The sequence below is a fragment of the Cucumis melo genome, chromosome 9, assembly GCF_025177605.1.
Source record: "Cucumis melo cultivar AY chromosome 9, USDA_Cmelo_AY_1.0, whole genome shotgun sequence".
NCBI lineage: Eukaryota > Viridiplantae > Streptophyta > Magnoliopsida > Cucurbitales > Cucurbitaceae > Cucumis > Cucumis melo.
The window spans coordinates 6,498,388-6,523,802 of NC_066865.1; the positions used below are offsets into that span (position 1 = coordinate 6,498,388).

The 25,415-nt window shown below is 33.6% G+C and overlaps 2 protein-coding genes across 6 annotated transcripts; one reads left to right on the forward strand and one right to left on the reverse strand.

Annotated features, from left to right (window-relative positions):
• Window positions 1-883: 883 nt before the first annotated feature.
• Window positions 884-6,821, reverse strand: LOC103501672 (protein TONNEAU 1b-like). 2 transcript variants are annotated; one of them, XM_008465327.3, is made up of 8 exons: window positions 6,479-6,821; window positions 5,759-5,891; window positions 4,776-4,864; window positions 4,458-4,580; window positions 3,262-3,392; window positions 3,132-3,157; window positions 2,896-3,052; window positions 884-1,171 (listed from the first exon to the last, which is right to left on the reverse strand). In XM_008465327.3, exons 1-8 carry the CDS (start codon window positions 6,563-6,565, stop codon window positions 1,120-1,122), a joined length of 798 nt encoding a protein of 265 aa, XP_008463549.1. In that variant the 5' UTR covers window positions 6,566-6,821; the 3' UTR covers window positions 884-1,119. The 2 variants fall into 2 exon arrangements, with proteins under 2 accessions (XP_008463549.1, XP_008463551.1); XM_008465329.3 differs by having other exon boundaries at window positions 2,896-3,040; window positions 6,479-6,724.
• Window positions 6,822-18,945: 12,124 nt separating this feature from the next.
• Window positions 18,946-25,107, forward strand: LOC103501674 (uncharacterized). 4 transcript variants are annotated; one of them, XR_007823764.1, is made up of 5 exons: window positions 18,946-19,195; window positions 20,043-20,165; window positions 20,319-22,420; window positions 22,518-24,118; window positions 24,603-25,107. XR_007823764.1 is itself a non-coding variant. In XM_008465337.3 (4 exons), exons 2-4 carry the CDS (start codon window positions 20,142-20,144, stop codon window positions 23,671-23,673), a joined length of 3,282 nt encoding a protein of 1,093 aa, XP_008463559.1. In that variant the 5' UTR covers window positions 18,946-19,195; window positions 19,950-20,141; the 3' UTR covers window positions 23,674-24,256. The 4 variants fall into 4 exon arrangements, 3 of the variants coding, with proteins under 3 accessions (XP_008463559.1, XP_008463561.1, XP_008463562.1); XM_008465337.3 differs by lacking the exon at window positions 24,603-25,107 and having other exon boundaries at window positions 19,950-20,165; window positions 22,518-24,256; XM_008465339.3 differs by lacking the exon at window positions 24,603-25,107 and having other exon boundaries at window positions 22,518-24,256.
• Window positions 25,108-25,415: the final 308 nt, after the last annotated feature.

Sequence of the window (25,415 nt, forward strand, 5' to 3'; positions counted from 1 at the left end):
ATTTTCAATTGGGAAAAATTATGTTTGATTTCCAAAGTAATTTTAGAATGATGACCTATTTGAGTAATTAATTAGAAAGGACAAAAAGTATTATTTTTAAAGACAAGGGAAAGTTCGGCATCAATAAAGGAATCACATCTCAACTACCTATTGAAAAGATTTTTCTAAAATTAATTTCAACATTGGCTATACAAAACACTTTCAAAACATACTTTAAGACAATCATTGGCTAGCCAAAATCACTTTCAAAAATGCCAAAAAAATGTCATTGGCTATGCGAGAATCACTACTTTCTTCAGGTATCAATCTCACATCTTTGTTAAGTAAAGTGCATCTTTAACAATGTTCTATCTCATTCTAGAAAACTTTTATTCACGGGTGAGGTTAATTTCCATTTCCATGAGAATCAAAGATTTCAAGTTTAAAGAAAAAAAACCACACAAAAAAAGAAGGAAAAAATAAACAATAGAAAGGGCAATGAAATTGAACTTTGCCTCTTGTATCGTTATATATAGAAGACACATTATTCAACTGTCGTGTATGGATTAAAAAATTTACATATCAATAATCCCTAGATATAAATTCGAGACTTTCTCGACTAATTACTCATCAAGATCGAAACAGACAGGTAAATAACCAATTTTCAATCAGTCCCCGACCAACTTCACTCGCCAAGATGCATTGTTCACATCATTCAACAACTTCGATGTATACATTTACAGTGAATAAAAATTTCAAAAGGAAAAAAAAAACATAAGAACAATTAAACGATCAAATGAAACATTAATTGCTAGCTATTGATTGAAACTTTAAAATGATGATCAATAAGGAGACAATGCATGTAAAAGATATCCAGTAGAGTACAAATACTACTTGCATGATCTCGCGAAGAACATTGACTAATGGCTACTTTTTCATTCTCTTTTCACTCAAATACATTGAAAACTACAGAGCAGGAATTTAGAGTTTGTAAGAAGAATTAAAAAGAGGTCGATAGTAATAGAGAAAAAAAAAAGGCTCAAACACAAAAACAAATTACATAATATTCAACATCAACACTACTACCCTCGCTTTGATCATTGTGGATGGGTTAAGAAATACAATACACGATTTCAATGGTTACATATGTTCACCTCTGCTATCATCCTCATTGATACCATCTCCTCCGTGTCTGCAACCATGTTCACAATAATTTTGATTATTAAAACGGAAAGATAGAGAATTTATTTGATGTTTATCTGCATTATAACTTAAAACGAGGCGGTAAGATTTTACTATTAGGAAATGTTTGGCGCAAGGAGTTATAGTTGGGAGGAACTCTACTCCTTGTTTACTCCTCCAAAGAAATGTGTGGGCTCATGATTAAAAAAGGTGAATTTTATGCTGTATTAACTCCTTCCTCTATGGGCCTAACAACTTCACAACTTCACTGCCCCCAACATCTACACTAAAGGGTCAAGCTTCACTACTTGTTTGATCCGTCCCAACATTCCCTAGAGGGTTGAACTTTACTCCTTGTCTAGTCCAAGGACTTCTCGAGCCCTATGACTAAAAACAATTTAGTAACTCCTTCCACTATGGGCCCCGTTGACTTCGCAACTCCATTCCTTGCTCCAAATGCCCCTAGAGGGTAGATGGGATCGAGACGGACAAAATTTCGATGGAAAGATGCATGGTGGTTATAATTAGGACCTGAGTTGTCTGTTTAGAGATGTGATTTAATTTTCTTTTGTTCCCTTTTATGTTGGTCAAGAGACTCAAGACCGAGGAACAATGTGTTCCTTGAAGTCAAAGGTGGGGCACTAGTGTTTTTCTTCTGATAAGAATCCTTCTTCAAAGGAGAAAACTCCTAGGTCGCTTTGCCTTCATTTGATATGGTGCTAGGCTTAGACGCAATTCAATGATAACAGAACTGGCTAACTCCACTTCTTCTCTTTTCTTTTGTGTATCTAGCTTTCTTCTTAGTCCAGAGATGAAAGATTGTGCAGGTTTGAACTCTTGCTTCAGACGGGCCACCAAAATTTAGTTAAAAAATTAACCTTTTTTAACTTATCAATTGTTTTGGGACTTCTTGGTAAAGTACTTTTCTAACTCTTCCCAAATTTTATATCAAATCTAATGTAATATTGAAAAAAAAAATCAAATTCAGTTATCTTCACCAAACATTTTATCAACTGGGAGATTATGTTAGTTGACCATTTCGTAGAGAGAAAAATAAGGGGGGGGGTTTCAAGTTCTTCAATCTGAATGGTAATGGAGAATAAGCTGAGCTAAGATTTGTGTTTTTTTTTTTTCCTGGAAACCAATTGTTGAAAAAATTAAGTCATTTAAAAGATTAAAAATTTAAGTATGATTGTGACATAATATTTGTTAAAGATAACCGAAATGAAAAAAAACTGCATAATACTAGAAAAACTTACTAAAGCATCTTGGTATAATCTATACCAAGATGTACCAAGAAGGCCCAAAAAAATCCATAGGTTAGAAAAGTTAATTTTTTAACTAAATCTCAATGGTCAATCTTGCTTGAGAAAAACTGTTTGAATGAGTTTTCAAAATTTACTAATTTTGTAAGATGAAAACTTTGATGTGCTATTTTTTTGCAATTTCTCTGGGTCTTCCAGGTAAATCTTCTTTTTGGTTAAATTACAAAATTAGTCCATGGAATCCCAGGTTTGTGTCTAGTTGGTCCTAAACTCCTTGTAAATTCTTCAATTACCATTCAGGGTTGTGCATTGTGTTTCAATCAAATAAGCAGTCATTTTAAATATTTTTGAAGAGAGGAAAAAAAGCACAAAAATGTACACAATTAAACAGTCATAATTTTCTTCAGAAAGAGAAAGAAATCATATACACACGCACAATAGAAGATAATTCTTCGAAATCAAAACATACCGCCAAGATGATGTTAGGTTTCTAGCTTTTCGATCCAGTTGCAGATTTTCCAGTGCAGCTGAGGTTCTCATTACATCTTCCGGAAGCTCATTGCCATCATATCTCCAACTGTATTCATCTTTTCGATAACCAGACATCGAAGACCCTACCCTCCTATCTGAAAGCTTAAATCATCACGTGAACAGAGAAGAGGAAGTAGATAAGCATATCAGAAGTAGATCCATGCCATGACTTACCAGATGCCTGTGGACCAGCACTGGGCCTGAAATAAATATACAACAAAATTAGGGATAACAAAAAGAAAAGTAGCAACAAGTAGGTACGGTACAAAGTGAAAATATATTATTAGTTCAGGCATGTGTTTACCTTCCTAGCGGAGGTAAACCCCCTGCAACAGATGAGGAAGGTCTCCTACTGTTTCGAGAATCATGACTGGACATTGAATCAGATTCTGAAGTGGTTATTCTTCTTCCGGGACCCCTTGCTTGAGATAAATTCTGTTTGTTTTTTAAGAAATGAACAAAAAATCAAGGAATTGCCAGAAAAAAAACAAATAAAGAATGAATAGAAATTTTGAAGTTTGCGGTTAAGGTACCAGAGGAAAAAAGATAAAAAAATATGTCTAAAGTATTAATTGGTTCTCTCCTTATTGACTTGTGATACCCAGTAGAAAGGGAAAGTAGACATGCAGTGTTTTTAAATGCCCAAGGCGCAATGGCCCTTTTGGAGCCTATGCACAAGTCGCACAAAAAGACGAGGTCTTTTTTTGTGAGGTGCACTACATATGAAAATATTACATTAAAAAAGAAAGGATAGGTGAAGTGGAAATATGGAAAAAAAATACCCTAAACACAGAAATTTGCATTCAGCTCAGTAAACTTGATTATTTTAGTTAATAAAGAAGGAAAACCCTTCATTATTACGATTTTTTTAAAGTAATGAAAAAGCCCCAAATCCCAAAACTTTAAGCCTTCTGGCTTCACAAAAGGTCTGCACCACGCCTTATTTTGTGAGCTTCGCCTTTCCAAGGCAAGGCGCTAGACCTGTGCCTTGATCCTAGGAGGCCAAGGGGGCTTCTTAAAACACTGTTTACACGTAACATTTTTTGCCGTAGAACACTGAACAGTGGTGTGGTATAACCTGGGTATTTTGTAAGAAATCCTGTAAATTAACAAAGCTAGTGGCTATATTGATGAGGGCAATAACAAACCATCATACAACAAAAACAAAAAAAGACAGTTAGATTAGTGCGTCCACAGTTTAAGAGATGCAACACCACTTAAATCACTGTAGAAGTTACTCTGTCAAATAGAATAATTAATTTTTTAAGAAAGTCAAGATCTTGCAACCTCACATCTGTGAACTGAAAACAGGTCAAATGGCAGTCTAAAAATAGATACTAAGGCAACCTAAAACAAAAAGGCCGACACACCTATTATACAATTAAAATAATAACAATAAATACTGACATAATAGTAAGGAAATATGCACCATGAACATGAACAAATTCAAATTTAACATAAATCAATCATAACGTAAGTCTATCATGAGATCCAACCAACCTCAAACTTCAAGAATCCCTCTAGAACATCCAAGAGCAACGGTCCACTATCTCCATTTCTGTTAAGATCATATCCGTTTTTACTACTAAATTCCTTCAATTCAGCTTTCCAAGAATCTTTTTGCTGCAGAATTAAAAGACATTAGACTTCATACAACTTTTTATATCCTTTTATTCTCTCACTCTCTCTCTCCCTCCCTATATATATATAAGGCCATATATAAGGGTTTTGGGTCCTATCTTCTCTCTCTTTTTTTCTGAGAAGGTTGGGGGGTGTTGGAGGACTTGGTACACATAAAGGGACAATGTAATTGATTACCATATTGCACTCCGGGAGATAAACTTTCAGAGTGTGGTTTAGCTGAGCCCAATCTAAATATTCACATATTAGAGCAGTAAGTAGCCTCCCTGCAATCAAAATACCAAAATGTGAATGAATATATTACTCGTTGAATTGGCGCATTATAGTAATCTAAAAAACACAAACACAAATATGAGACATGAATATGACACGACACAGACTCAACAACTCGTCATTTTTTAAAAATCTAGGACACAACAAGGCAAGGACATGTTTATTAAAATATGCATTTTGAGAAATATATATCATTTTCATACCAAAAGAAAATTCAAAAGTAAATGGGTTGAAGCATTATATGGTTAAAGAAACTAAGTTTTATGTATTTCACCCTCAAAATTAATTATTACTGTCCTATATGTGTCTTTTTAGTCTACTAAACAAGTGTTCTATGCCTATTGAACACAATTGTTGTCCTAACAAGAGTCCGATAAGTCTTGGAGTGTCCAAGTGCCAGGCATATGTCCGACACAGACACACCAGCCAAACTAAAGTGGCCACGCTACTTAGATGATGATGATGATAATAATAAGGAATCAAACTTTCAGTGGGGAAGGGCAGTACAGTACAATGGCAATCAAAAAGGACCAAGCCCCAGGAAGGACCCAACTCAAGAAAGGGGCTCCAATCAATTACAATGAGACCTAATTAGTAATTACGAAAAGACTTGAGAGAAAAATAAAACCTAACAAAGGAGATTTTAGTTGTCCTTTACTTTTTAAAACGTAGAAACGAAGTGCATCAAAAATATAAACTAAATTAGTTCAGCCTTCAGAGGAAAATTTTACTTCTTAAATTTTGTAACTTGAATTGTCTACAAAACAACGGAAAGCACTTCAAAAATTCACATTCGCAAGAATTCTTAGGGCACACCTTTTTCAGGGCAGATAAGTATTTTTCATTGGATAATATTCAAGAGGAGAGAAAATTATTTATAATCGAACCTGATGGTGAAGCATGAAGCTGCTTTGCTCGATCATTGCAACTGCCAAGTAATGCAGGTGGCAATCCATCATCTTTCTCGATAACACGATCCTCTTCTTCAATTGCCTCGAATACACTAGCTCTAAGTTCAGCCTGGCATATAACCGAAAGAAAAAAAAATAAGGAAAGGAAGGGGTGAACAATTTTTCCTATGGAAAGGTCAATTGAGGAGGAAATGTAGTGAGAATTGAAGAAAGAGCACAAAATTGAAAGGTGGCTGAACATTATCAAATATTCCTTCAAAAGTAGCAAACACTAAAGACCCCTACATCAGATCGATGCCAAAAATACCTTAAGAATAAGACGCTGGAAGTTACAACACAAGCAGTAAATGCTTCTCAAACAATCCAAGATCCAAGGGGAGGATGACTCAGTTTTTCCAAGTAAGTGCATTTTAATTACAGCTATCTTAAAACTCAAAAAAAAAAAAAAAAAACATAAGAGACAGAGAAAGATTCAGTCTCCTCCATCCTACGTCCTTGTAAATCTAAAAGTAGAAACAAAACCCTAGCTTTAACCAACCACATTTAGAGTCACCAAACAGCAGCACTAGAACCCCAAAAAATCGAAGAAATACAATAGAGAGAATAAGAATGAGAGATCTGTAAAAGGGCATAAGAAACAAATTTTGAAGGAAACAACAACATAACATTCGAATTTTTTTTAAAAGTAAAAATTACACGGATCTTAGCGAGGACGCCTTTCTTCTCGAGAGTCCGAGTGACAAGGGTCTTCAAATCCATCATTTCTCTGGTATAATCGTCCATGTTTGTGCAATCCTTCGGCCTTGGCTTCGCTGTGAGGAGAAGGAGCGTGAGAACATGAACTATGGAGATGTGGGCATCAAATGGGGGAGCAGAGCAGAAGAAATGGGAGAAGATGAAAGCAAAGCTAAAGCAGAAAAAGAAAGGAGAGCGTCAAAAAGAACGAATGAATGAATCTTGAAATCGTGATCGTCACTGTTTCGGAGCTGTGGGTGTGGGCTCCATTGAAGCCTGCAGTTTGCTTAACCTGGGCCGTTCCATTCCTTATTCGGGCTTCTGTGGGCCTCGGGCTCAATACTTCAAATCCGTTTGCTTAATTGGGCTATTCCTCTTTCGTCATTCGACTGTGGGCTTCAGGCTCAATACTTCAAAAGGGGGTATTTTGGGCAATTGACATTTTTCTTACCCTTTCAAAGGTAGTTTTACTTTGGAATTTTGCACCCCTTCTCAAATAATACAAGTTTTCTTAATGACCCTTTAAGTTCTATCATTTTACTCTTTTAAGGATCGTTTAGGGAAGGGTTGGGTTATGGAAGGTTAGTATTAAAACTAGTATCATGATGAACTTAGTATTATTATAGTATGTGTTTGGAAGAAGGTTATGTAAGTAATATTATGATAAGATGTATTTGGGGAAAAGTTATGAAGGTAATGTTATGAAATTTTCTTTTTTATACATTTTTTAAAATTCATATTATAAATTTAATATACAAGTTTCGTATATTTAATTTACCAAATTGTCCTATTTCCGTATGACAATTTTTAGTAGTTTATTTAAAAGTGACATCCATTTTCTAACATTTTTTTACATGATTGTTACGTCCGAGTAAATTATTAATTTTTAGAAAAAAAATTGTATTCTAAATCCAATACATTAATTTCATATATTTAATTTTCTAAAATGTCATATTTTTCGTAAACAATTTTCAGTAATATTCTAAATCAAAATACGAATTTCATATATTTAATTTAACAAATCATCCTAGTTTCGTAAAATAATTTGTTTTGATTTCTTTAAATACGACATGAAATTTTCAACTTTTTTTAGGTAATCGTTACGATTGAATAAGAAAATTTAGAATCAATTACAACTTGTCACAATTATAACCGAATTTGGTATTAATTAAAAATTGGCATGTGTCCCAAATTAAAATTAAATACATAAATTGGTCAATTCTAAAATTAAATACATTAATTATTTTGGTCCAATTAAATTCAACTAAACTAAAAAATAAGCTTAATTTAACCAAAACTTTAAATATGACTCAAACTCATGAGGTTGAATCATGTGTCTGGTCTATGGACCAACTAGGCTTAAGTCCATAAAGGCCCACTAGAAAACGAGTTCTCTTCATTTGAGTGAAAAAGATTTTACTGCATAAAATCTAGAGAGAATTCTCTAAAGAGACAGAAGACTTCCTAGCTCCTAAAGTGACCACCCTCGTAGATTAAAGTTCATTTGAAAATACAAGACTTTAACTTTAAGATTGTCAAGAATATCACATGTTTCGTTTCCTCGCTTCCTCAAACCAAATGTAAGAATTCAACCGAGAGAGAATCAAAGGATCAAATTTTAGAAATCGAACCACATCACATCAAATCAACATAAATACAACATTAACACAAGTTCAACCTCATAAATTAAATTTCTTCAGAAATCTTGTGTAAACAATTTATGGGTGAATAAATTACTGTTTTTCCTTTTAAAACAAAAAATTCTCAGTTTTCTTCTTACCTAAACATTCTATTTTTCCTCCTTTTTCAAAGAATATAATTTATTGTTCCATGATGCAACAAAAATGATAAAAAAAAATTATAATGAATTAATAAAGAAATAAAAATAAGGAAGAAGAGAGATAAAAAAACGTAAAATAAGGAAGAAGAGAGATAAAAGACTACGTTTTGAAAAAGTATGAGCATAATTTGGTAAAAATTTTAGATTCAAAATTTAATTCAAATAAATCTTAAATCAAATCTCATCATTAATTGATTTTTTTTTAAAGAAATTCTTATAAATTTAAAGTTCTAATACTTTTTATAAAAAAATATAAGTTATATATTTTTTTAGATTATTTAAGGATTCAAAAGTTATTTAATTTAATATTAAATTGTCTGATTTGATTTTGTTCTGATTTTTTATAAATTTAATAAAATTTATTTTTTTATAAATTCATTTAATTTAAAAATTTTCAAAAATAGTTTAGATATAAATGGATTAGTTTTAAAATAAAATATTTGAAAAGGTGAGAAACAATTAAAAAAATAAAAACAAACAAATGACCTGAAATAATAAAATTTAAAAGAAATAAAAAAGTTAAATATAAAGACTAAATGCCTAAACTAATCGTACTTAATATTTAATTAAAATTAGTTTTATAAATTAAATAACAATAATTCTTTTATTATTATTAGATTAATTGAAAACAAATGTCATTTGATAAATAAAAGAATAAAATATTTAAAAAAAAGCAAATGAAATAATGAAACTATGGTAGAGTTGAAGAGGTAGGATAATAGAGAGTTGAGGAAGGATTAATGTAACGACCCAACTTTTCCGGACTAAGCTGAGGTCACTACCAAATATCAAAACTCGACCATTCAACATAAAATTTAAAACGGACCAGATACGATTCATTAAAACTTTATAAACCTTACAAAAGACAGTTTCGGGCCCTATTTTTAAATAATAAAAAAAAATCACAAAATAAAATGTCAAGTCACCAGTCAAAAATCACAGTCAAAATATTCTGACAAAATACATAGCGGAAGCGAAAAGAAAACCAGACGCGTCCATATGGCCTTCACGCATCCTTCCTGCCTCTCGTCGGTCTGCCTCTCGCTGTACCCCTACCTGAAAAGTTAAAGAAGAGAAAGGGTGAGTATAAACATACCCAGTAAGGGACCCACTACTGGGCCCGTTAGGGGACAACAGTTAACTTCCTATTCGGGGGTACCCTACATATCAGTCTAGTGCTCCCGAAGGAGGCACATATCAGTCTAGTGCTCCCGAAGGACGCACATATCAGTCTAGTGCTCCCGAAGGACGCACATATCAGTCTAGTGCTCCCGAAGGACGCACATATCAGTCTAGTGCTCCCGAAGGACGCACATATCAGTCTAGTGCTCCCGAAGGATGCACATATCAGTCTTGTGCTCCCGAAGGACGCACATATCAGTCTAGTGCTCCCGAAGGATGCACATATCAGTCTTGTGCTCCCGAAGGATGAACATATCAGTCTAGTGCTCCCGAAGGATGCACATATCCGTAAGGCACACTACCCCATAGATGAAGCTAACCGTTACCCCTCAGTCCAAACTAAACTGTCTACATCAATCACATCCCAACGGCATTCATATCACAGTCCCGCCATAGGCTTTATCAGTCAGATAGTATAAGTTTAAACATCTACACCCTCAGTTGCTATATGCATTACCGATTCGCACACCAATAGGGAAAACCCTAGGTCCAATCGACTAACCAACCAAAACCGGACTCACGGTCCATCCCCGTCCAAATTCCATGAACCACATCCAGACCGGTGTTTACTACATACTGAACCATAACTTCAAAGTCCATCAACATAAAATCTCAATCCACAATTATCAGTCACAGCATATTTACATCAGACAGAATATAATATCAGTACTTAACAGCCAACACGCATGCAGTTATTCAGTACAGTCACTAACGTGTAATTCCCTGTGAATTACTACGTTTTCAGCCTGGACTCGGGGTCCAGTAGTAGGAAAACCCTTACCTGATACTCGGTTATGCCTCTCGATTGAATCCACGCTCAACAGATCAACCTAAACGAAAACACAACGGTTTTAGTTGATGACGTTAGTAGCAGTTGTTTTAAAAAGGTTATCCGTTGACTTACTCAAGGAAAGGAAGCTATCTCCAACCAGGTCTGCCGCGGAACCCGAGAACTTAAGCGTCAACTCTGTACTACCTTCAAGGGAGAAAAGTAGGGCCACATCTTAATCCCACATTCAAACTCGAATCGGACGAGGTAACATTAGGGAATTCATCAAAACAACCCTTACCGAAGACTCACCGTGAACCGAAGTGGAGGTAGGAAGGCTTAGGTGGCTCGGCTCGGCTCGGCTCGGCTCGGCTCACTCGGCTCGCGGCTCGGCTCACTCGGCTCGCGGCTCGGCTTGGTTCGGCTCGCGGCTCGGCTCACTCGGCTCGCGGCTCGGCTTGGTTCGGCTCGCGGCTCGGCTCACTCGGCTCGCGGCTCGGCTCGCGGCTCGGCTTGGCTCGGCTCGCGGCTCGGCTCACTCGGCTCGCGGCTCGGCTCGCTGCTCGGCTCACTCGGCTCGCGGCTCGGCTTGGTTCGGCTCGCGGCTCGGCTCACTCGGCTCGCGGCTCGGCTGGAAACGGTTTCGGGTCGGGTCAGCTTGGAACCGGGTCGGGTTGGCTTGGAACCGGGTCGGGTTGGGCGAAACGGGCAACACGGTTTTTGGAGGGCTTTCTCTCTTCCGGCGACGGCGGCGTTCCCCTCTGTGCTCTGTCGGCGTCGGAACACGAAATGATGAAGGAGAGGATGCCGGCGGTGGTAGAAACAAAGAGAGAGAGATGGAGAAGCGTCGGCTGCCGGCGGTTGGAGGCGAAACGGAAATGGATGGAAGCCGCGGCGGTCGTCGAAGGCGCACGGATGGCGTCTGTGTTCGTCGGGTGAAGGAGCCGAAGAGAGGAAGAAGAAGGGAAGGAGAAAATAGCGGCGGCGCTTCGTGAAGGCAGACGAGCTGTCAGGCGAAGAACGGAGGAAGAAGAAGAGGATGTCGGGGGGAGGGGCGGTGGACGCGCGCGGCTAGGGTTTTGAAATAAAGAAATTTATTATATATATATATATATAATTCTTAATAATTATATAATATTAATAATTTAAATTAAATAATAATATATATATATTAAATATAAATAATAATAATAATAATAAAGTAATAATAATAATATATTAAAAATATTAATATTAAATAAATAATAATTTATTTTATTGTTTTAGAAATAACAATATTTCTATATTATTAATTTATAATAATATTTATAATATTAATATTATAACCAATAAACATTAATAATAATAATATAATTAATATTATATTATTATTATATCAACTTGCATTTTACATAAAACGAGAAAAATTTTACCTTAAATTTCCGGAGCGTTACAATTAAAAAGAATGATAAAGAAGGAAGAGGGGTTAACAAGGACAGAAGAATGGTAAAATTAGAAGTTTACTTTGTATAAATAACAAATTTATTTTTAAATTGACAAAATATCAAAACATAAGAATTTTAAATAAAAATTGGAAGGACAATACCTTAAATACCCCTACCTAAGTGACAATTGCGATTCCTAAATACATCTATTTACTAATCCACAAATACCCTATAATTAAATAAAAGTTTGCATTCACAATTGAATAGTCTACTTTTCCTACTTTCCCCCTAAAATATAAAAAAACCCATCAAATCACATTCTCAAAACTCTGCAAGTCATCATATTTCATTCAATTTGTGCATGTCACCGTCTCAGATCTTCTATTATTTGGAATTTGGAAACAAATGATCTTCAAGCATTTCCTTCCCTTACTTTGAAAACCCTAACTTCGTCTATTTCAAATTGAAAAACTCAAACTTCATCCACTTCACATCCTTCGTATCGTCCGTTTTGCATCTCCTTCGCATCAGAAGAGAACCCATTGTTCGTAGTGCATCTCCTTCGTCCAACACATCTCCAATCTTCAACTTCGTCCATTTCACTTCAATCGTTTGTTCCACTTTAATCTCCAATCTTCAAATTCGTCCGGCACATCTCCAATCTTCAATCGTTCGTTCGCATCTTCAATCTTCAGGCTTCGCATCATAGCATCTCCTTCGTCTATTACAGTCTACAAAGAGAACATGTTTACTGAGTAGTCAAGTATATTTTTAAATTGGCAAAATTATTTAAAATGCGTGGAAATAATTAAATAATTAAGTGAAGAGATATATGCTAAAATATTATTAAATTATAAAGATTGGATTTTCAGTTTTATCATAGCATATAACGGATGTATCTTAAATTATTGTCCAGTATATTTTTAAATTGGCAACATTATTTAAAATGCGTGGGAATGTGTAGGAATAATTAAATGAAGAGATATATGCTAAAATATTATTGAATTGCAAAGATTTGATTTTCAACTTTATCATAGCATATGATAGATGTATATAAAATTATTGTTTCATAAATTATACAAAATAATTTTAAGGATTCAAACATTATATTTGACATTAATTTTAGGGTGGGATATATAACAAATACTATATTTGGCATGATTTTAGGGATTCAAACAAACAATCAAAAAATTAAGGTGTAAAATTTTAATTTAAAGATAATTTAAAATCTTTGAATTAAAACTAGAAAAAATTGTGGCCTAATGTGTAAAATTAGGGTGAGATATATATCAAACATTATCTTTGGTATAATTGTAGGGATTCAAATTAACAATCTAAAATTAATGTGTAGAATTTGAATTTTAAAATAGTGTTAAAAAATTGATTTAAAATTAATGGTTTATGGTAGAAAATAATGTTAAAATATAAAATATGTATTATGTATTATTCATGTCTATTTTTTGATGAATAATCTGAAGAACAAAAAATGCTAAATAGTTAAAATTTATCTTTGGAGTTAAATAACAAATTTTTATATATATGTTCGTTGGAGGGTTCTTCGGATGTTATCAATATATATGTATGTTTTTCAAAAATAATTTGAAAATTAAAAAAACTAAAATTAAGAGATTGTCTATTATTTTGGCATAATTTTAGGAATTCAAATTAAAAATCTAAAATTAATGTATTTATGTATGTTTTTCATAAATAATTTAAAAAAAAATACTAAAATTAAGGGATTATCCATTATCTTTGACATGATTTTAGAAATTCAAAACAACAATCTAAAATTAAGATGTAAAATTTGGATTTAAAAACAATGTTACAAATTTGAATTAAAACTAACGGTTAAAATAGAATGGAAAATAATGTTAAAAACAATGTTAGAATATCAAATATGTATTATGTATTGTTTATGTATATTGTTTCATAAATAATTTAAAAAAATAAAAAATACGAAATAGTTGAATTTATCTTTGAAGTTATTTTAGAAAATTTGAATTCAAATTGACGATTTTAGGGGATGATATAGATTGAAATTATTAAAAATTGGAAAAATTTTGTAAATATAACAAAACACCAAACTATTTACAACACGTCTAATAAAGCCCATAAAGTTTTTTAACTATTTCAAGTTTACCCTTCAATCTTTCTTTTCTTCCTCTCTATTCGTCCTGCGATTTCATCTTTCTTCTTCTTTTTTTTTTCCTACGATTTCTTTCCATCATCTTTCTTATTTTTTAATTTTTTATTTACATCGTTTAATCTTCCATTATTTTTCTTCTTTTCCACTTCTTTTTTTTTTCGCTGTGATTTCTTTCCATCGCCTTTCTTATTTTTCTTTTTTTACGTCGTTTACATTTGAGCAACTAAATCTAAACGATTGTGTAAAAAAAATTATTTAGATTTGAGTAGCTAAATGTAAACGATCGTGTAAAAAAAGTAAACAATCATGTAAATAGATCTAAACGATCGTGTACCAAAAGAATTAAAAAATATTATATACCAAATTAAAAAAAAAAAATCATTTAGATTTGGGTCCTCAAATCTAAACGATCATGTAACAAAATTAAATTTAAACGATTACATATAAATTGTAGCCACATCTAAACGATTGCATATAAGTTGTAGCAATATCTAAACGATTGTGTTGTAACCACATCTAAACGATCGCGTATGAAATAATAACCAAATCTAAACGATCGCAAATATATTAGGCATGTGTTGTTGACGGTATGGTTGACGGGACATTTTTTGTATTTTACACGGTGGGCCTTTGGACTTTTTCCATTTTCGGAATAGTTCTATAAAGTGTAAATATTTTGCCGTTTTTTATATTTCTGAAAATATCACACCTTAAAAATTTGTAATATGTATTATTTAATATATTTTTTTATAACTAATATGAAATATACAAATTCGTTAATTACTTGATTTTGTATCCTAATAATTAGGAGGTGTTGAAACTAAAGTCATATCTTTAGTAGGATTGTTAGTTCAATCTTCTGCAACAACATAATATTTTTTTGATTTAGTTAATGTTTATCATAAGTGAATGTGTCTAAAAATACATTGTATTCGTGATATGTGATATTTTGTTTGATTTTTTGATCTCAACATATATAATGTATTTGTATGTGAGCGGTTGCCCTTCCTGGAGGGGTAAATTCGGGCCTAAGAAATTGGAAAGATTCATCTGACAGGTAGTTTTGCCATAAATCAAAATTATTTTGAGATTTTCTATTTTTCTTTTTTCTATCTAGGATTTTGCTATTTCCACGGTTTCCTCTTTTTATTTCTTCATATTTCTTTCTTTCTTTCTCTCTTCTCTATTATTTGTATTTTTAATATCCTCTTTGTTGGAATTTATGTCATAAAACTCGTAGTTTGTAGTTTAAATTACATTCTATTCAATAAAGTGTTTATTAAGGATTTTTTAGTGAAAATAGAATATTATAATCTTGAATCCAATAAACTAAGGTTCAAAGGCTATCTAATATAGACTTTATATAGAGAAGTAAACTTGGATCAAGTTCGAGTATATAGCCCAAACGGTTTATTATGAATGAATAAGGTTGGACGCCTTATTCTGGAAAAGCTATGGATGCGGACTGTTTTGTAGTTAGTACAAACGAAATGATCCTAAATTGTTCATATAGAGACATGGAAGTGGGGACATCCTATGTAAAGAGTTTACATAAGACTGGAACCAAGAAATAGTCACTTTTAAGTTATAACACTATAAACTGACTATTTCAATTATGATTACTTAGGTAACTTAAGATTAATCCCGATCTAACTATGAACTTCTGTTCAAACGATATTATCCTTAGATCTACATGGGTGAGGACATCTCAATGGTGCTGGCTCAACAAGCACCTCATTTTAGGGGTAAGACCAGGTGGATAGCTAGGGACATAGGGTGCAAAACAAAAATCACTCCTACCCGCTTTAGGGTTAGTAGATAGGTTGTTATCTTAAGGACTGAATCCAAGTCTTGAACAAGGGGTCCCACTCTCTCATTGGCCCGAGAGGGATTCGATTTATAGGTTGGACCTTAAACCAATTATTCAACAGTGAATCAGTGAGACTTAAGAAAAAATTGTAGCCTCGGGGGTAAAATGGTATTTTAACCCAGCCAAGTTTACGAACAACTTGTGAAAGATTAACTTACTGATCATAGTTATATCGGATAGACATAAATATATCTATAGTGAAGGGAGTGCAACTATGAGACTTTAGTTGAATGACTCGTTAGTTATCGAATGTTGATTAGCTTGGTCTAAAAGGGTGAGTTAATCTCAGATCGTTGGAGCCTATGATGTATAGGTTCATTAGGTTCCCCTATTAGCTCATACGGAATTAACTTAGGACAACATGTTGGAATAATTCGAATTGTTCGAATTATGTAAAGAGAGAGAAACCGACAACTACAAGTGATATAGTTGTCGGTTATAGCTTTGAGAAAGAGCTTTATGTTTAAATATGATTTAAAATATTAAAAATATGAATAGAGATTCATATTTGAAAGCTCGGAATTAATGGAAATGGTCAAAATTGTAAAAAGTCAAAAAACAGACTTTTGATTTTGAAAAATCAAACTTTGACCAATTATATATTCAAATGTGATTTGAATCTGAAAAAAATAAATGTGAATTCATGCTCAGGAGGTTGGAATTAGTCAAAACAGACAAAATGATAAAAAGTCAAAATGTTGACTTTTGACTTTAACTAGAATGATCAAATGACAATTTTGCCCATTGACCAAAGTTAGTGGAAAAATCAAACATTTTGTTGGATAATCCCACTAACTCTTAGTGCGCTATGTGGAAGCTTATGGTGATGACACCAAGCTCACTAAGAGAAAACGGAATGGTGATTAATTCCATTAAATGTTAGTGGAATGCTAGGTATTGACCATTTTGCATGTAATTAGGTTATAAATAGTCCTCTCTTTGAATTGAAAAAGACTTTTGGCCATTTGATTTTTTTTTTAATTTTCAAAACTTTTATTTTTCCTCTCTTAAAAAAAAATTAAACATATCTCAACCTAATTCCCTCCAAATTTCCACATCTCTCTAATTCCTTCAATTAACGGGTCCCACAACCTGATTCTTAGTCTAGAGATTAGCAGGTCAACTCTAATGGTGGTTCGGTTCGAGTTCAGGAGAAAGATTTCGAGATTTCGGAAAGTTACTAAAGTATGTTTTCTTTGAACCCTAATTTAGTGTAATTAGGGTTGTGTTTAATGCGTGTTAATCTCTAAGTGTTTAGATGTAATTAGAGTAAAATTCGATCCATTTTTCCACTCATAATGTTCATATCCATCACTCTTCATCTTCGGTTCGATTCTTTCTTTGATTCGGGTTAGGTTTCTTCAAAAATTTTCAACACAATCATATATGAGTATACATTTTTTAAATTTTAGATCACTTTATGAGCTTTCACTTCCTTTTTCAACCTTATTTGAACGCTTCTTTCATCGAGTTTCATAAAAGTTTAGTTTTCTTCAATGAATTTGATAAATTAAATGATTTAAAAAAAGACCTAATAACGTAATTTTCTTCAAATTTTTAAAGTTTTGTTTTAGGGATGGATTAGAAATATGCATTTTATTTTAATATTTATTGTTTTCAAAATATTGTGATTTAGGAATAGATTATATCCACATCTTGATACACAAGCTTTTTATTAGTACTAGTAAAAGACACGTGCATGACACGTATAATGCGTAGCTTTAGATCATGATAAACATTGCATATATATGTTTAAGCTGTGCTAAATTTAAAGGTACGAAATCCAAAATTCAAAATGTAATAGAATTAGATGTACACGAGAAGAAGTTACAATAATTAGATTAAAATATAAGAATTTAAATGTAAGATCTGCATATATCAAAAAATGATTTTTTATAAATAATTTTTTTTTGTACAATTTGAAGGTAACCTATTGTCACCTATGAGCTTGATCCAAATTTTTGTTGTTTTTATTGAAATTCCTATAGATAGTGTAACATAAAGTTGTCCATGAGAAAACACACTTTTTAGGAAGATATATTCTATTAGGAATTGTTTGTTTTTGAACTTGAATGGATATCCATTGTCATTTAGTGGACTTAATGGTATTTGTGGCAGAAAAACGTGTTTTTCTGCATGATCACCTATTGCTATTTCAGCATCATGTATAATATTTTTGTTAAATGATCGACATACCAATCTTGTCCCATTACACAATTCATTGGATGGATCCAAATTTCTCAATAACAACGTTGGTAGAAAAAAAAAATATAGAAAGCTTTTTATATTGTAGAAAATGTTACAACCACTTTTCAACTTTCAAGTCTTTAAATTTGTATTGTTAATTAGAGTTAATAAGATATTTAATTTGTAAATAATTACTAAAATGTAAATAAAAAACCATTTGCATTTCAACTATTCATATCCTACGTGCTTTATTTCCACTAAACTTAAGTATGATTAATTAAAAAAGTAGTGAGTAAATAAAAAAACCATTTGCATTCAACTTTTCACATTATGCATACTTTAATTCCACTAAACTTAATTAATTCAAAAAGTAGTAGAAAATAGTGTGCCTTTTATAATTATATATATTAAAAAAATAAAATTATAAATGAATTTATCATAAAATATATATTAAAAAATAAAATTATAAATGAATTTACCATAAAATTGAGAAGTGATTTGAAACATAAACTAAACCTTTGACTTTTATAAATACTATAGATTATTATTTTACCTTTTACACCAAAAAGAAAATTGTGACGTTGATTAATTATAGTCTATCTCGATTTTTCCTCAGAAAATGTCATTCATTAAGTTGGTTTGATTATCTAAAAAGAATAATTCATTTCACAAGTTGGAGTTTGGAAATGTCAAAATAATAAAACAAATTAGATAAAAAAGAAAAGAAAAGAGAATACTTCAGATGATTGGAATAATAAATTAAAGGGTAAAAAAAGAAAGAAAAAGATATGAATTAAGTCAAAACTAAAAAGATAATAAAAATTTATGATGATTCAATATTTTGAAACACTGGAACCGTATAGGACAAAAGAATTAACTTCATTTATGCATTTAAGTTTGCAAAATTGGTAGTTTGGGTTTGGGGTTGTGGGTGTGAGAATCGGATTTTGAAAAGTAGACTAATACAAAAGGGGTTATGTATAGTATAGCAACAAAGAACAAAGAAGGTTAGTAAATGAGATGTTTAAGAATCAAATATAATAATTATACCTAAAATCGTTTGTTTGGTTTAGTCTCACTGTTCCAACCATCATTCCCAGCATAATAGAGTACCAAATTTCCCCCAACTTTCGGATGTCAGGGGAATGCTTTGATTTGAGATTCTCAAACTCATTATTGCAAATTATTAATTAAAGAAAGCCCTAACTTTGCGTCCAGCTCTCTGTTTAATCTTCAACGCAATTTCTCCATCTCCCGAAGGTAATCTCATTCGTTGCTTCCTTTTCCGTTCTTCCTACCCATTGCCAATCTACAAGTCATCGTCGATTTGGGTTTTTTTCTTCTTTTTTTATGATTCTACTTTGATTCCTTCCTTCTTACTCTCTCCCGGTATCATCACCAATACCAAGTACCTATTAGATCTGCGTTTCGGTACTCTTCGCATCTCTGCCTTTAGGATTACCAATTTCTTTGAATCAGCTGAGTATGTTTCTTTCGAGGCAGACGCAAGTTTTATTCAAGTTTCAGTTGTTGGTTGCGGATCAGTTGTTCAAATACTGGAATGTCTTCTAGTAATTCAATCCAATTCCATATCAAGTGATTTTGGATGGTTATATGTGGAATATGTTTTGCCTAGATGGGATCATGGGGGTTTATGCTTCTTTTATTTTCTTCCTTTTAATTTTATCGTCAATTTTGTCTTCTTTGTCCGTTTTATGGGATGAAATGACAAGTTTTTGCGTGGATACCAGATTGTGTTTGGTTACTCTTGGATTTAATAACATTATGCCCGAAAGTTCTCTGTTGGAGTTTGATATAGGGTTCATTTTGTTGGGTTTTCCCTGATCCAATCTTGACGCGTGGATCGTCTGAACTTTTGTGGTTAAAGTTTGAACATGAGAACTTCTAATATGTTAGGATGGGCCTGCGGGATTTAAGATTTGGATGCTGGTTTTATGATGTTTTCGCGATGGAACTGTGCTGCATCGCTAATTTCTTTAGTTTTCGCTTGCAGATTAATTGGTTATTACGACAGACGTGTTGTCTGCTATCTTGCATATTGAATCTTTTCGAAGAATACTAATGTGTTAGTATCCATACGCTGCAGAATTCGAAAGTTACTTCTCAGAAGTTAGTGAGAATTTGGTGTTGGATTAAACTGATAAAAGATCAAGAAACTGTGTTGAGCCTCTGAGGTCTTGGAATAATGACTCTTGTAGAAAGTGAAGAGGTGCTTAATATTCTTCTTTGATGTTTTCTGGATTTTGAAGATCATGCACGTTTCTTCTTTATATGGTTATAATTATTGTCAGTAAATGTCTCTTATCAACAAAAAAAAAAAAGAAAAAAAAAAGTCAGTAAATGTTCTATTGGCACTATGCAGGTTGGTTTTAAGCGCACTGAGCTGTCAGCTAGTGATTATGATGCAATTCTTCCTATCAAGAAAAGGAGATTTCCGGTAGTGCAGTTTCCTCCATCTCCATCTAAAGATTTACCTCTATCTCCATCTAAAGATTTACCTCCATCCCCATCTAAAGATTTACCTCCATCTCCATCTAAAAATTTACCTCCATCTCCATCTAAAGATTTACCTCCATTCCATTCAGATGGAAATTTATTGAAGGCTGAGCAGCCATCTCCTCCTAAAGATCTATCTTCTTTGAATCGCAATGAAAGTTTAATAAAGACTGAGCAGCCATCTCCTCCTAAAGAACCATCTTCTTTGAATCGCAATGAAAGTTTAATAAAGACCGAGCAGCCATCTCCTTCTGAAGATCTATCTTCTTTTAACCGCAATGAAAATTTAATAAAGACTGAGCAGCCGATTCTATCTATGACAATAGTTTCAAGTTCTAGTGTTGTCACAAGTTCTGCATTGTTGAATAATAACCAGGACAATGTTTCTGAAGAGAAGAAAGGAAAATCTGATAGCGATTCATGTTGTGTAGACTTAGTCCAGAGCGATATTGGCACGGCAGGAGTCAAGTTTCAAGAACCCAATTTGCGGGTACATGCTTATATTAATTGTTTTGATGAATATAAAGGTAAATCCTTGGTAACTGTAAAACACACCATTCGTACATCACCAGAGATCTATGGGGGGTCAAACTTATCGTCAACTAGCCTTGATTCTGATCCTCTTGCTGATAACAAAGAGGAAGAAATTGATGTAAAAATGCCTGAAGAAAATTGCAGCCCTCCAATTTGTGAAGTTGGAGGAGGAGCTGGAGTATCGGTAGGTTTGAACTGTCATATGGATCTGAAATTAGTTCCTGAAAAGAGTGATTTGAATTTCCTGAAGCAGGATTCTGTGGAACCTGTTTTACTGGACTTCTCTTTAAACAAGCATGGAAGTAGCACCCAATGTGTCAAAGATAACGTAGGGTCTGATTGTGATGGTCCTCTTTTGCAGTTGAACAGGGAAAAGTGGGATCTTAATACCTCAATGGAATCATGGGAGGGTTGTACTAGTGGTGATTCACCTGTAGCGAAGATGTCTGCCACTAAGACAAATACAACTATTGAAACTTATGCTTGCTCATCTGCAATGGTGGAAAGTGACAGTCCATGCGGAAAACAAACCCTTTTAGATAGTGAAGATAAAGACAACTCTATTTATGCATGCATGCCATCAAAAGGGCATCTTCATTTAAGTCTGGATTCATCTTATCTGAAGCCTGTAGTTGAAGAAGACCCTTATATTTCTGAATATGAATCAGATGGTAACTGGGATATAGCTGAGGCTGTTGATGATGATGATAATGATAATCATTTAGAAGAAGACTACGAAGATGGGGAGGTCCGGGAGACATTGCAGGAAACTGAAGTAGAAGTCCATGCATATGAGAAAAGAGAAATTGAGCCTTTGGATCATGCTGGTTGTGATGACAAAAAGATCAATACCATTAGATTGCCGGATCATGAACTTCTTGCTTTAGGCCCTCTTGAACAGGAAACTAAACCAGAAAATCTGGATCATAGAAGTGAAGATGATGTCCGGACTACAACTAAAAGTAAATCTTATGAGCAAGAAAATGAAGATCTTTGTGTGAAAGAATTGCATGCCGTAGAGAATTCTATTAGTGGGGATGTAAACAGACCTGTGAAGGCCACAGGAAGAGGCCAATTATTTCAGTATGATAAAAAGCACAACTTTGAGGCACATGACACCGCGGATGAAATCGTTGATGAGGAACTGATTCCTACATTTTCTCAGGGTGAGATGGAGAATGCTGTAGCAGTAGATGTAGTGCAGAATAGGGATCTAACTTTGCCTACTGTAAAGGAGTCTGTAAACGGAAATGATGCAAAGGATATCAATGGAGGCACTAGAAATAGTCGGATAATTAATTTTAATCGAGTATCTACTGATTCAACTCCTTGTAAGGAAAAATCTAGTTTTGCCAGGTCGGTTTTACCACATAAGGAGAGAGAGTTTGTACCCAACATGGCAGTTGAAGGAGCAAATATGCAACCTCAAGAAAGGTGATTATCACGTACTTGATTTCTTCTATTTGTTTTTCTTTTTACACTTGTTTTAACCGGTCTTATGCCTTTGTTTATCTTGACATTGTTTTGCTAGAGATGATGCGTACAGTAATATTACCAAGAAAATTTCTATAGACAAACGTGAAGGCCAGCCACCATTGATGGGTTTTAGTCATAGAAGAGGGAGAAGTACCAATAGGCTGGACAACCGATCTGAGGAATGGGATTTTGGTCCCAACTTTTCTCCAGAAACATACAGTGAACAACAGATAGATTACCATGGTCCTGGTCTTGATCAAAATCGATATAAGATTACACCAGATGGTCCATTTGGTGGTGCTAACCGACGTGGTAGAGAATTGCTAGAGGATGAGGAACCTTTTTTTTTTCATGGGCCCTCAAGGAGGAAGTCATTTGGAAGAAGACATGGTCCGAATGTAGGTGGTGGAAAAATGGTTTACAAAATACCTAGAGATTTTAGTCCAGGTAGATGCATGGATGAAGGTGGCTCTTTTGATCGACAACATGGTGAAAAGTTCTCTAGGAATTTTGCTGATGACACAGTGGATCTGATGTATCCACGACCTCAACCTCCATACGACATAGACAAACCCTTCTTCCGGGAAAGAAGGAACTTCTCATTCCAAAGAAAATCTTTTCCCAGAATTGATTCTAAATCTCCAGTAAGAGCCAGGGCTCGCTCCCCCAGCCAATGGTTCTCTTCAAAAAGATCTGATAGATTTTGTGAACGTTCCGATATGACACATCGAAGGTCTCCAAATTATAGGTCGGAAAGGATGAGATCTCCTGATCATCGTCCTATACGTGGGCATATGCCACCGGGCAGAAGACAAGGATTCCATTTCCTTTCAGCATCTGATGAATTGAGGGATGTGGGTCCTGCACCTGACCATGGCCACATGAGGTCTATTATCCCCGATAGGAATCAGACTGAAAGGTTACCACTTAGAAATAGAAGCTATGATGCTATAGATCCTCAAGGAAGGATTGAAAACGACAATTTTTTTTATGGTCCTCCTGTACGCTTGGGTCAATTGACTGGGTACAATGATGGCGAACCAGATGACGACGAAAGAAGATTTAATGAGAGACATGAACCTCTTTATTCTTTTAAGCATCCATTTGGTGATTCTGATGGTGAGAGATTCCGAAACAACAGGGAGGATTGTTCTAGGCCTTTTAGATTTTGTCCAGGGAATGACCCAAGAATTTCATGGAAGAGAAGGTAGCTTTTGGGGAGAGAGATCGAGTTAAAAATCTCTACCAAGGGAGAGGAGATTGCTTTAGAGTTTTTGGCATACACTTTTTCTCAAGCCAAAATCACTTTTGCACAAAAATATGATGTTTGGCATCTAATAAAAATGATTTTAGAAAAATATGAAATCACTCAAAATTGATTTGGGAAGTATCAGCTGGCTAGTGATTGTGGAGGGTGATTAACCGGGAATCACCATTCTTATTTTATTTAGTTTTTAGAATACCCAAAACCCTTCATTCAATAAGGATACCAAACCCTAATTTCAAACTCCTCCATCCTCTCCAGTCCAGCTGCTTTGACTGCCTCTCAACCCCCTTTGCCATCTCATTGTTCTGAACGACCGTCTCTCCGAAGATTGTGAGGTATCAGTTAGCTGTCACCTCTCTCCGTCTCGTGATTGTTCTTCTATCTTGCAGGTATTTATTTTGGTTTAGTTTTGAGTTTTCGATTTCGTTTTTTTTTTCTTTTTCTAGTCTATTTTGTGATTTACTTGTATATTGTTGGAATCTTGAGTTGTGTGTGTAAATGGCAAAAAATTTGAGTTCAGATGTTCACTGATGTTTCATCCTCTGCAATTTATTTTGTCCTTCCTTAGGACTTGTAGGGTTTTTTTCCTTGTTTTGTGTAATGTTCATCCTCTGCAATTTATTTGAATTCAAATCCTTACTTTGTTCCATGCTCTACAATTTTATTTTTTAAATGCTCGCAATGGGGAAAATTTTTAGTTTGAGTTTGTGGTAAGGCTGATATTTTCTCAACTCTTCACTGACAGAGTACTTTCTTCGTTTCTGGTTCACTCCTATTTCACAGATATGTTTTTTTGTTTTCTTCCCTTGGCTTGTGTTTCTTGCGTGAACATTAAAATCGATGTATGATACTTATTCCATTTTCTTTCATTAGGTTTAGAAGTTGAGCATTGTTGACAATTAAGTGAATATGCTTTCATTGTTGAAGAGGTTCAAAGCTAAATGCTTCTTCCAAACAGTATATAACTTGGGGATGGAGTTATACAAAAGGAAGTTTTCATTCGACAAGCTTCTATATTATTAATAAACTCAAATGACAAGAGAGTTATATTTTGGAAATAATAGAGAAGTTTAGAAATGGGGGGAGAGAGGTGATCAATAGGTGCACCCGGACATCTCAATTACAACCCCATAGCACGCTCATCATATCCAAAATACAAGGATTCAAAAGGAAGTTGTTCACAATAGAGTATTAAAAGCTAAGGTCCTGTTTGGTAGGGAATCTAGATTTTGTTTTATGTTTTCAGATTCACAGAGTTGAATCGACATGCATATCCAAACAATGCAAATTTTAAAAACACATTGTATTTGGAATTTGAATTTTACATTCTAAAAAGCAGAATTATATTAAATATATATAAAAATATTTAGAAATACAATATATCATGTTATAAACTCAATTTATTTTTTTAATATAATATGTATTATATAATGTATTATAAATTATATGATAATACAAACTAACAATTATATAAATTTTTAGGTTAAATTACATATTTAGTTTATATGGTTTTAAAAAGATTGAATTTAGTCTATGGTTTAACTGGAATTTAATCTTTTTTGTTTGATATAAAATCATAGAAAATCGTCTTGTTCATTGGAACTATTTATATGAAGGCTGTTAGATCATATGAATTGTATATAAGGTTTTGTCAAACTATAAACTAAGCTCTAACTTTCTCCAAAT

Coding starts and splice junctions, on each gene's coding strand:
- LOC103501672 (XM_008465327.3), bottom strand. CDS start 6,565: ATGGACGATTATACCAGAGAAATGATGGATTTGAAGACCCTTGTCACT. Junction 5,892..6,478: donor GCGTCCTCGCTAAGATCCGT/GTAATTTTTACT, acceptor GTTATATGCCAG/GCTGAACTTAGAGCTAGTGT. Junction 1,172..2,895: donor AACCTAACATCATCTTGGCG/GTATGTTTTGAT, acceptor ACATGGTTGCAG/ACACGGAGGAGATGGTATCA.
- LOC103501674 (XM_008465337.3), top strand. CDS start 20,142: ATGACTCTTGTAGAAAGTGAAGAG. Junction 20,166..20,318: donor CTCTTGTAGAAAGTGAAGAG/GTGCTTAATATT, acceptor GGCACTATGCAG/GTTGGTTTTAAGCGCACTGA. Junction 22,421..22,517: donor AATATGCAACCTCAAGAAAG/GTGATTATCACG, acceptor TTGTTTTGCTAG/AGATGATGCGTACAGTAATA.